We start from the raw sequence: 12,761 nt of genomic DNA, 5'->3' as shown, positions 1-12,761 counted from the left end.
GTGACTATTTCTAGATGGATTCATATGGCCATTTCTTCAGTTTATATTGACAGTGGAAAGCAACCTCCAGTACCCTTAAAGGCACATTCCACTAGGAGTGTAGCTTCCTCCTGGGCGGAGTCTGGAGCAGTTTCACCTGAAGAAATTTATAGAGCGGCCACATGGTCCTCTCTCCAAACCTTCACAAAGTTTTATAGGGTGGATGTTGCGGCCAAATTGGATACCGCGTTCGGATCTTCAATACTTACAACAGGCTCATCTGTTCTGCCCTAAATTCTGGGGTACTACTTTGATATGTCCCACATGTTCAAGAATGATATGCCTACTGCACTAGAAGGGAAAATTAGGTACTTACCTTGATAATCTTCTTTCTAGTTAATAGGCACACCGTTCTTGAAACTCACCCTGTCAGATGTTCATTAGCCTGCTTACTGTCTCAGACATGTTCGTATTACCGAATATCTAGTTTCTTCCCTCTGTCCAGCAAAGATAAAGATAAGGGAGACCACTCCTACTTTGAGGAGACCATAAGTGTTTGAGGTTTGTGCGGTTAAGGCAGAACTTGCAGGAATAGGACGGGGGATATTGAGATCCCATGGGGATGAGGACAAATTTGTCCCTGTGTCATTCTCTTATTTTCCAGATGTGCTTGATTTTTAGTACAAAGCAAAATCTACTCCATCATGTGTTACGTTGAAACAAACAAAAATGTTTAAAAATGGTACTGAAAAGTCATATTGCTCCAAATGTTTTCCCTCTAATTCTATGGTCTTGGTGCCTAAATGTACCACTTGCATGCTAAGATTATCACTTGTGTGTGCTAAAATTTAAATAAGTCACATAGCGATCAATAAACATAGAAACATAGAAACATAGAAATAGACGGCAGATAAGGGCCCACGGCCCATCTAGTCTGCCCACCTTAATGTCCCTCCCCTACCTTTGCCCTGTGAATAGATCCCATGTGCCGATCCCATTTGGCCTTAAAATCAGGCACGCTGCTGGCCTCAATCACCTGTAGTGGAAGACTATTCCAGCGATCAACCACTCTTTCAGTGAAAAAGAATTTATTATTATTATTATTATCTGTTACATAGAAACATAGAAATAACTGTTAGGACATTGCCAGAGGGAAGGGCATGTCCAGGAATTATGTGCCAAGGTTATAGAGCACTATTGTTCATGTACTAAGGTGCTCTATTTTTAGACATACCCACTGTGCTATAAACAAGGTTTAGGTGGTTGTGCCTAAGGGCCTCTTTTACAAAGCCACGCGACAACAGCTCCGAAGCCCTTTAAATCTCTATGGGCTTCGGGGCCATTAGCGCAGCGCAGCTTTGTAAAAGAGGCCGTAAATGTTTTAAATAAATAAACAAACATTTATATCCCGCATATCCGAATTCTATGCAAGTGACATACATAAATCAAATTATACAAACACGCACATACAAATTTTATGTAACTAATAATCAATGAAGTATAAATTTAAAAAACAAAACAAATTGTATGAATTTATGACACTTGTTGTTATATGAAAAAATCAATAAAAACCTTTAAACAAAAAAAAACAACAAAACAATTACCCATGGCAAATCAAGATGATAATAAGCCTTCAAAGTCTTGCGAAAAGCTAACAAATTAGAGATCAAGCGTACTAACTCAGGAAGGGACCTGCCACACTAAAAATTTGAGAATGGCTAGTTACCTTGGATATAAATGGCATGTGAATGTAGATTTAGAGTAGTATTTTTTTTAAGGGGGTCTGGTTGCCTAGACGCCATTAAGAATATGCATTTTGACTAGAGTTGCACGTTAATTGCAATTAGTGCCACAATTAACGTGTTAAATATTAATCACAATTAAAACATTTAATCAAGTGCAGCCCCTTTTGACTGCCTTCCTCTGCTCCTATCCCGTACTCAGTCGCAGCACTTACCTTTGCAAGTTCCTCTTTGGCCCTGCAGCCAGCAGCAGCCCTATTAAAAGACTGCCTGCAGCCTGCACCAGGCCTTTTCTCTGATCCAGCTCACCTCCTTCTGATGTGACTTCCTGTTTTGAGAAGGAGGCTGATGCGGTGGGAGTGTGGTGATGGCAGGTGAGTCTGGCTATTGGTGCAGGTCCAGGTGCTGGTACAATAGATGCTGGGCTAAGTAAAGGAGAGAGGGAGGGATGGAGGGAATTGAGAGTTGAATCTGGGGCTGCGGTAGGGAGGGAGAGAGAGATTGACTTGGACTTGGGGGGAAGGGGATTAGAGAATTGGACCTGGGGGGGAGGGTAGAGAGAGAGATTGGACCTGGGCCCAGAGAAAGTAAGATTTTGGGCTCCCTTCCTTTCTTCTAAGCTGCAGTATGTGTTCAGTAGCTGGTGGGGTAGATCAAGCCCTAATAGCCAAAGAAATCTTCTGCCCGAGTCCCCCCTTTCCTCCTCCTCATATCATGTCAGAAGTGGAGAAGTCAGCGGCATGTCTCTAGCTATCAGGACTTGCACTCCCCAAGCATGCTTAGCTCATCCACGAACTAAGCATGCTTGGGGAGTGCCGGCATCAGCCCTGGATGTACCTCACTGACTTTCCTCAGTCATGAGGCAGCACATGGAGGACGGAATCAGCTTTCAGAATGAATTTCTTTGGCTAGTAGGGCTTCGGCATCCCCATTGGCAAAGGCACGATGCCTGTTGTAGGAAGGAGAGAGAGGGAAATGTGTGTCCTCCAGTCTTCCTCCCCTTCCCCATCTGCCCCCATAGACTGCTGACTATGGCTCACCTTTAATTGAGAGATTACAAATTTTTATTTAAATGCAGCTCTAATTTTGATACCTTACATTGAATTGTCTCCATTGTGCATTGATATTTTTGATTGTTTCATTTGCCTGCTAAATATTTTTTGCTGATGGAATAAATATTTCAAAACTAGTTTCACATATACTTTCCAATAACAACCTCTGGCTTTATGATACCTGACACCTTTAATAGGGCAACTTCAAAAACTGCTTCTGTTTGCTGTTGCATGAAATAATTAATGCTAGCTTTTTGGTGTGTCTTTGGGTGTATTGTAGAGTTGATCAGTATTTGCATGTTTATAATCTTCCTAATTTATTTATTTTTTTATTTGCAGGAGACGGATTTGCAGACTTTAAGTCAGGGAGTGATGATGGTTTTACCGACTTTAAAACCGCTGATAGTATATCGCCATTAGAGCCATCAACAAAAGATATATTTCCAGCACCCTTCCCCTCACTACCTGTACTAGCAAAGCAACCCACACAACAGAAAAAATCTGTTCATCTTGAGGACCTAGATCTGTTTTCCTCTGGAAGTGCCACTGTAGACGTCAAACCGCTTTCCTTTCCAGCTGCTTTCAGTTTGAGCAAACCTCCATCCTTTCCTGTAAGTGCACCTCTGTCTTCCTCTGTTTCTGTGGCACCTGCTAAAAATTCCAGCATGGTGGATGAATTTGGAGAGTTCAGCCTCTTTGGGGAGTCTGCCAATGGTGCTTCGGCAGGGGGACAGGATGACTTTGCTGATTTTATGGCCTTTCATAACCACAGTGGCTCTTCAGAGCAAAAGACAGGTAACAAGTACGAAGCTTTTAAACCAGAGTTAAGTGCCATTTCCCCCCCAGCTTCCTCTGCCAGTGTGAAAAGCAGGCAGCTGCCTGCAGCTACCATTTCTGACAAATACGATATCTTTAAACAGCTTTCCTCAGAGGTGGACTCCACAGCATGTTTTGAGGATATCAAAGATTTGGTTCCTTCTAGTATGAAAAACGACTATGACTTTGCTGACTTCCAGCCCAACAGGTTTCCAGCAGCATGCAGCAGTAACTCAGAGAAATCCCTGGTGGACAAAGTGGCAGCTTTCAAACAGGCCAAAGAGGATTCTGCCTCCGTCAAGTCTCTGGACCTCCCTTCCATCGGGGGAAGCAGTGGCGGGAAAGATGACTCAGAGGATGCTCTCTCTGTTCAGTTTGACATGAAGCTGACTGATGTGGGAGGTGACCTCAAGCATGTTCTGTCTGACAGCTCTCTGGATTTGCCCACGGTTAGTGGTCAGCATCCCCCAGCCGCAGGTGAGGAACTAGTCAGATTGCTTTGGTGATTGAAGGTGGTAGAGATTTCAAATGACCTCAATGTGTGCTAGCCTATAATAGTATTTATTCACTGGTCCTTCAGTCTGTTAAGCACATTCTTGTTGCCAATGCTTAGCCAGAAAATAGTGTAAAAGTGGATCCTATTCAATCATGTGTATGGATTTTGCACTCCTCTCTTTGTAACCTTATTACTGATACAGTGGAACATAGTAAATGTGTCATCATCCAGTTCCCTAAATGTTGCAGAGATTTTACGTAACTACAATCCATTCTAGTGCTAAGTGTTTAGGCATCTGTAGAACATGTGGAATTAGCTTGCTCTCACCATTTAGCTGGTTCCTTTTTCAAGCAGTGGCCTCTGTATTCTGCCAGTTTCACAGTTGCTGCCAAGTTAGAATGCCTGGGTCCACTGTTACATTTCTAGTATTAAAACTGATTGACAGTGATAAGAATTTGAGTTCGTACAAGACTGCAGTGTGATTTGTAAACGTGCCTCAGATACACTTGTGCAGACATCTCTGGGGTGTGTAGTCCTGTGGCACCATTCTAGTTACCCCCAGTGCATGAAATTTTGAAGGAAGTATGGCTTGTACTACTAAGTGCAGTATTAAACGGAGGCCTAGAGAAAAGGGTTCATGACGAGAGTTGCATAATGAGTCGCACAACAATCGGTAGCAGCTAAGTTTCAAAAGCCACATCCTCTGCATTCTCCTAACCTTTAGCCCCATATATCCCCTCCTTAGTCCAAAGCCCTATGTATGAAGAGCCTGTAGCGCTCTTTCGTAAAGAATAAAGACGGAACTCTCCATGAAGTTACATGATAATACTTTTAAAATAAATAGGAGAAAATATTTTTTCACTCAGTAGTTAAGCTCTGGAACTCGTTGGAGGATGTGGTAAAAGCAGCATGTCTGGGTTTAGAAAATGTTTAGACAAGTTCCCGAGGAAATGTCTATAAACTATAGACACAAGGAAAACCACTAGTTATCCTGGAATCTTGCTATTCTTTGGGATTCTTCCAGGTACTTGTAACTTGAATTGGTCTCCGTTGTGGAAGCAAGATACTGGGCTAGACAGACCAACTAGCTTTCAAACAAGAGGAATTATCCTTAATCTCCTTTCCTGGCCTTTTGTAAGTTTTCCTGTTAGGAAATTACTTAGTAGGAATCAAATCAACTGTCTGTCTCTCAAATTTTTTTATATCATAAAAGAGTTTCCTAAGTGTCCTGTTTTCTACTCTTTGTAGACATGAGATTATTTCTAAGTAAATCTGTCTGTGGCCTTTAATTCTATAGCAGGAGACATTATCTCTGAATATTGAATATTGTGAGTGGAATGATCGTTGTGCATTTTAAATAGAGGGGCCCTGGATGGACTGCCTTTAAGACTGAATTCACGTTTGCATAAGAAGTTTCTTTTGGTCTTTGGAAGCAAAACTACACTAGACTGGAGCTTAACAAAACAGAATAATGATTTAAATGTCTTTTTGCTGCCAGGTGATATCTTCTAAATTAGTACAGTATGTTGGTGAGTTACTTCAAGTTGTCTGGCTTGTCATAGCTGTTCAAGTTGATGTGTCTCTTAACACTATTATAATGCTAAAAATCATTTATGAAAGGGGATTTATTTTTTTAATGTGCACCTGAGTTTAAAATCTGATCAGCATGAGTTACGCAGAGGAGCTCAGTATCCACAGAGCATCCTTTTTAAAAGTTTGTTTGATGTCAGACAATACTAGGCATACATGTAGCAAAATGGGGTTTCTGGTCAAGTCCCATAGCAAGCATGTATTTTACAAAACACTTGGCATTGGGAAGGAGACAAGCTTGGGGGTAGTATTACCAAAAAAAAACCCCAAACCAAAAGGTTTTCATTTAGTATTTTGGGGAGTTTTTCTCCAGTCTTCACTGCCTTTTTTTTCCATATTGACAGAATCAAATTAGAGGCCAGTTCTCTTTGTTTGGAGGGTTCCTTTTGGGAGCAAAAGCTGAAAGGGTACCGATTTCATTTGTCTCCCTATTTTTTTGTGATCTTCACCCTACTTTGAAAGAGCATCAACAATGTGCCCACTATAAATTCACTATATATAAAGGTGATCTACTGGAATACTGATCTTGCCACAAGTAATAGCTGCTAGATTTTGTTGAAAATATGCTTAAAATGTGATCACAGTATTGATTAATTTCTTAACTCAATTAATGCTAAGTGTTTAAAGTCTGAGTATTAACCCAAGTGGGGGGGGAGCCACTATTTTTCTGAAATTTCAGTAGAAAACTTATTGCCTCCTCCATACCAGCTGGTTGTTTTGACAGAGATTACAACTTCCCTGCCTTCTTGGAGGATAATTCAACTATTTCTGTGTATTTGTCAAGATGATCTTCTGTGCTTATGTATAATCTCCTGTTTTTATAGCTTTGAACCCATAATGTCCAGGCTAAGTTTGTTGAATTCAGTTCATATATGCTCTTACGGATATTTTCCTGCTTTTTGGTAAATTTGTTAGAAAGGGACAGTATTCTTTTGGGCAATTAGCATGATGGGCTTGTTAATCGCCCCCAAAATATGTGTGTGTGTGTGTGTGCTGTCTCTTTCTTCAGGTAGTAGGAGAGAGGTCAGTAGTTTTTATTAGAGACCCCCCTACCCCCTCAAAGAGCATCATATATGTACAAAATGGAAGAGGGGGCTTCGGCTATTTGTTGCTCTTTGCTTTTCTGTTGCTCTGGTCCTGTTCAAGGACATTGAAGCCCATTGGCCAGGACCAGATAGGCTCTGTATGTATTTCTGCTGCTGCTCTCTGGACAGCCAGCAGATGGCAATGTATGAGCTGTACAGTAGATGTTGCTTCTTTGGGACTGGTAGAGCAGAACACTCACCAATTGCACCATGGGATTAAATCTGTTTTCTCTATACTAAAATGTGATTTTATTGAGCATTAACACAGTCAGGACTTTATTGATTATTATTTCCAGAGCAGCATTGATTATTATTATTTCCAGAGCAGTACTGTTTTATTTATCTATTTAAAGCATTTGTATGCCATCTTTCTAATTTAAAATCAAAGCGACTGACAGTGTTACATAGTAACAATAGTTTACATCTAGATCAGACATATTCTGTGCTTGCTGGTTTGGACTCTTGAATTATTGATGATTGTATTGACTTTTGGAAAAGAATGTAGTAGAAATATGTCTTATGTAATGCAAAACCCTTATGTGGGGGCACCATATTTTCCTTGGTTATCATTTACGCCAGGGTTGTCCAACGTTGGTCCTTGAGGGCTGCAATCCAGCCAGGTTTTCAGGATTTCCCCAATGAATTTGCATGAGATCTATTTTCATGCACTGCTTCCATTATATGCAAATAGATCTCATTTGGGAAAACCTGACCTGGCCAGGGTCGAGGTTGAACACCCCTATCTATGCTCTCTAGCTGAAGGGGATACTGTCTCTTTAAACTTGGCTTTAATTCTCTGTATGAAAGATGAGCTACTAATCTCTGATTTTTCTTTTTGTCTATATGCTGTCACCCTTTGAACACTTGGCTTTTGATTAGTATTAAGAAAATTCTGCTATATATTTCTCACCAAATTTCTCCAGCCTCTCCCATCAGATAAGGCCGCAATTCAAACCTACTCGGCTGCATAAGGGCTGGGAGCTGGGTACCAAAGAACCTTAAATGAATAATGCCACTCTGTGTGTTCAGAATGAACAAAAATTGAAATGGCATTTTAACCACTTTGGAGGATAATCTGTAAATTAAGTGGCATGTTTTTTTATGAATTGCTAATTAAATGAACAAACTTTTTTCTCCCTGATCACAGTTGTCCTCAAAGGGTTAACAGTACCTGCTCCACTAACTGGCCTGTAAAACTGATTAATATGGAAGTATTGAAAAATCTATGTATTTTAACCAACATATATACTTTTCTGCTGCTTTTTTTCTGACATGTCCTTATTTCAGTGAACAATTTTCTATGTGAATGTGCCTTCTCAAATCTGCTCTGATATCTCTTCTGCATATATTGACTTGCATGCATCTTCTCTAGATACTCTGTATCACTTTTATCCTTTGTGATCTGTAAGTCCTGCTGTGTTCAATAAATATTACCTTAGCATATTTTCAACGCTTGAGGGTGTGTGTGTAATTTCTTTATGACCTGGAAATCTCTTCTGTCTGTCCCGGTAGGATGCAAAAGTTTAAAGTGATAGTATCCCTCTCTGCATAGTGCATCAGCATTTGTCTTCCATTTTACAGAAAGTAGGATTTGGGGGGGTGACTGTGTACAGGGCAGAAATATTCTTGTTAATTTTAATTGTTTTGGTTTTCACTGCTTGGGACCATGTAGAAATGTTTTTGAAATCTGCTAAACTCTTGTCACATATACAGTACCACAAACATTTTAGTAAACTCTTCCTTTTGTAAAAGTGCAGCAGATGCTGTGACAAGACACCGGTTGGCCAAATTGCTCACTTTCTAAGTTATATTTTGTAATTTTGGAATGGGACGGGGAGGCAGTGGGCTCAAATCTAAGATGTTTGTTTGGGAAATATAGATCTTAACTCTCCCGCACATCTGTAGAAGTGCTTCTTGGAAGTGGAAAGTCTTAATAAAATGGCCTAGTGGCAATGATGCTTAGTGCCATGCAGGGGACTTGGGTTCAGTTCCCAGGACAGATCTTCTGCTCTTGGTCAACCAGGGCTGAGGATCTTATGAAGACTGTGTTCACAGCCCCTTATGGGGAAATGAGATCCTAGTCATTGTAAAATGGTGCCACCTAAGGGCTTAGAAGGTGCTGTGGTGTTTCCCAGCCAAGGACTGTGTCTTGGAGAACTAGGCAAGTGAATTAGGAGGAAATAATTTCAGGATTCTTGCAAATAAAAGTTCAAGAGGCCCAAATAGAGCAAGAAGAAGCTGCCAGATCCTGAAGAAAGTTTAAAAAACAAATCATCTTCTGTGATCTTTAAAATTTAATGGTGCTTATTGTTTTATCTAATTAATATTATTGGATACATTTTCAATAAGACATCTAAGTGGTAGTGTGCATGCATGCATAATTTTCAGTAACCTGAAATTGGAGATCAGGTTGCTAAGTAGATGAAAAGTCGCACACACTTACACTTTAACACTCTAAAAACTAGAAACAGGAATAACTTTGTTCCAGAAATCTTGGGGATTTTTATGAAGCTTATGGGAAAACACCTTTTTTTCATGTACACATTATATCCTGAACTATTTAACCAACGATCAGATTTTCAGGACAGAAAGGAAAAAGAAATCAGTTTTGTGCTAGTACAGTAAGGTCCTCCAGCGTCATCCCCATGGTTGTTTTCAACATGTCCAGCCATCTAATTGCAGATCATCTGGTTCCTTCAGTCTTCCCACAGTGATCTCTCCTGATGGTGTGACCACAATGAGAGTCGTATCATTTGGACTTCAATTTGTTAGTTCTTCTGGTGGTCCACGGCATGCATAAAATCCTTCTCCAGCAGAGCTCAAATAAGTCAATCTTCTTTCTGTCTTGTTTTCGTAGTGTCCAGCTTTCACATCCGTAATTGAACACTGAAAAATGAGTGTGTAGATAAGTTTGGTCTTCGTTTGGAGTGTTATTTCCTTGCCTTTGAATATTTTGTTGAGAGCCTTCATTGAAGAGCAGCCAAGTGCTATTCTGCAGAGTGTTTCTTCCCTGCTAGTTGCTTCTTTGTTTACAAAAGAGCCCAGGAGATTGAAATCCTTTGTAACTTCTGTCGCTTTCAAGCTCAAAATCTTCATCGTTTTCCATGTTCATGATCTTTGTCTTGTTTATGTAAATTCTAATCCCATGTTATGACTTTCGACTTTGACTTTTTTCAGTAGATACAGCGTATCTTCTTTGCTGGTGATTATGATTGTTATATCATCTGCATAGTATATATTTCAGCCACCAACTTTGAATCCAACGTTCTCTTCAAAATCTGCTTTTCTGAAGATGGCTTTGCCATAAAGGTTGAATAGGTAAGTTGACAAGATGCATCCTTGCCTGACACCACATTTTATTGGAAACCAATTGGTGTTGCCATATTCAGTTCTCCCTGTAGCTTCTTGACTTTCATAGAGGCGCTTTATCAGTTGAGTTATATGTTTGGGTTTTCCCATTTACGCTAGAGTTCTCCATAGTTTATTGTGATGCACACAGTCAAAAGCTTTGCTGTATTCGATGAAATAAAAGTGTAGGGACTTTTGGTATTCTTTACTCTTCTCCAGAATCCATCTAACATGGCAATAATGTCTCTTGTTCCTCAATCTTTTCTGAAACCAGCCTGAATTTCGGGTAGTTGCTCAATGTATGATTGCAGCCTTCGTTGTATTATTTTCAGCATTATTTTGTTGGCATGTAAAATTAATCCAATCACTCTGTAGTTGTTACAGTCCTTGGTATTACCTTTCTTCGGAATAGGTATGAGTAGTGGTCTCCAATTGGTTGGCCATGTTTATTCCTTCCAAATCCGTTGACACAGTCGAGTGAGGGCCATGATAGCACCTTCTGAGCTTTTGATTAATTTAATTGGAATACTGTTGACACCAGGTGACTTGTTTTTCGATAAAGCTTTAATTGCTGCTTTGACTTCTTCTTTAAAAATATCTGGTTCTTCTTTGGCGTCAGTTTTCAATTCAATTTCTCCAGTGTTATCCTCATTACCTTTTTTGTATAAATTTTCCATATATTCTTTCCATCTCTTTTTAATGCTTTCTGGATTATTCAATATCATTCCATTGGCACCTTTAAGCATTTCCAGATGAAGTTATTGGTAACCCACCTACCATCCACATAACTACTACCAAGTACTAGACCTTTGGTTGACCTTGATGGAGCACAGGAATGGCAACCTACTCTTAAGTTCATCTGTTGGATGTATTTAGAAAATAAAAGGTCAGAGTCGAAGACAACACCAAGGTTATGAGCAGAGGAGACAGGAATAACAGTATTATTTACAAAGAAGGAGAATGGAGGGACAGAGTGGAGGGTTGAGGAGGAAAGAGGAGCAGCTCAAAATGTTTAGTTTCAGGCGGCGGTGGGACATTCAAGCAGCAATATCAGACAAGCAATCGGAGACGCTCTTGTTATGTCACCATTTGGTGTACTATTGTTGTGGCACAAACAGGTATTGTAAAACTTTCAAAATTTTTTAGTAAAACAAACAAAAAAAAATAGGCTGAAAAATCTAGAGCATTGGTTTTTAAACATAGAAACATAGAAAATGATGGCAGAAAAGGGCTATAGCCCACCAAGTCTGCCCATTCCAAATACCCCCCCCCCCCCCCGAATTCACTCCCTTAGGGATCCTACGTGAGTATCCCATTTTCTCTTAAAATCTGACACGCTGCTGGCCTCAATCACCTGCAGTGGGAGTTTGTTCCAATGATCCACCACTCTTTCGGTGAAGAAGTACTTTCTGGAGTCGGTATGAAACTTCCCTCCCCTGATTTTCAGCGGATGCCCTCTGGTGGTCGAGGGTCCCATGAGACAGAAGATCTTAAAGTGTTCTGTCAACAAAAAGAAGATTGACTCATGAGCAGGTGACATCATCTGATGGTACCAGGACAAAACAGTTTTTCCAGAGCTAAAAAAAATAAAATTCTGAGCATATGTGGGCCTTCCTGCATGTGAAATGGAATTGAAAACAAACTGTCCCTCCAAATATTTTTGATGGTTTTCTTCTTCTACAGTGATGCTTTTGTCATCCTTAAGAAAATAAATACGTTTTTTTTAAATTTCCTTAATTTAATTATGGTTAGCTTCTTCTATATATGTTGTTGCACAAACAAAATCAGGCCTTGGCTGTGTTCTTGTTCAAGAAAAATAGTTAATAAAGATACCCACAGACTTGAGGCCTACTCTGCACAAAAGACTTCAGAAGTCTAAATTTATACTAAAAAGCCATTAACTTCAATTCCATTTCGGGTTATGGTGATAGTCAAGTCCTTCTTAGTATCCATAATCTCTGCTAGAACAGCTGCACTTTCACTAAAAATGTTCAATGAAGTAGTAAAAAATTTAATTCAAGGACATTTCCCAGTTGCTTAACAAGATCTACTTCATTGTTCTCCACAAGCTTCTCAATCCATATGAATTATTTATTTATTAACCGGGTTGCCTTTTCAGAAAGAGGTTTACAATTCATTGCATATAATCAGGTACTCTTAAGTATTTTGTATCTGTCCTGGCAAGTTCACAATCTAACCTGGGTTAAGTGATTTGCCCAGTCATAAGAAATAAGCTGGGACAACCTTGGGGTGCTGAGGTAACAACTCTAACCACTAGGCCACCTCCTCCACTCAATTAGGGTTAGCTTCTTAGTGCAAAAAATAACATGATTTTCTCAGAATTCAGTATTTTCACGTCTATCTTTATCAGCTTGTTAGTTGATTTTAAAGTGTTCGAGGCTTGTGCAGATGAGGACAGAGCTTGCAGGGATAGGGCAAGGACAGGGACAGAACTCACGGGGATGGGACAGGGATGCAGATAGATCCTGTGGTGACAGGGACAAATTTGTCCCCGTGTCACTCTCTATCTCCCCTCTTTCACCTTTTCTCCAAAGTATACATATTGAGATCTTTAAGTCTGTCTCCATATGCTTTATGACGAAGACCACTGACCGTTTTAGTAGTCTTCCTCTGGACCAACTTCATCCTTTTT

General features: G+C 40.0%; 1 protein-coding gene across 5 annotated transcripts in view; it reads left to right on the top strand.

Annotated features, from left to right (window-relative positions):
- The window catches only part of SYNRG (synergin gamma), a 132,583-nt gene that overhangs the window by 80,269 nt on the left and 39,553 nt on the right, over positions 1-12,761 (top strand). For all 5 annotated transcript variants that reach the window (XM_033921945.1, XM_033921943.1, XM_033921940.1 and 2 more), the window contains one exon: positions 3,113-4,066. In XM_033921945.1, coding sequence (XP_033777836.1) covers positions 3,113-4,066 — 954 coding nt within the window. The remainder of the gene's footprint in view (positions 1-3,112; positions 4,067-12,761) is intronic.

This window comes from Geotrypetes seraphini, chromosome 15, assembly GCF_902459505.1.
Source record: "Geotrypetes seraphini chromosome 15, aGeoSer1.1, whole genome shotgun sequence".
Classification (NCBI taxonomy): Eukaryota; Metazoa; Chordata; class Amphibia; order Gymnophiona; family Dermophiidae; genus Geotrypetes; species Geotrypetes seraphini.
The sequence above is the reverse complement of the archived record's forward strand: the minus strand, read 5'-3'. Positions and strand labels throughout refer to the sequence as shown.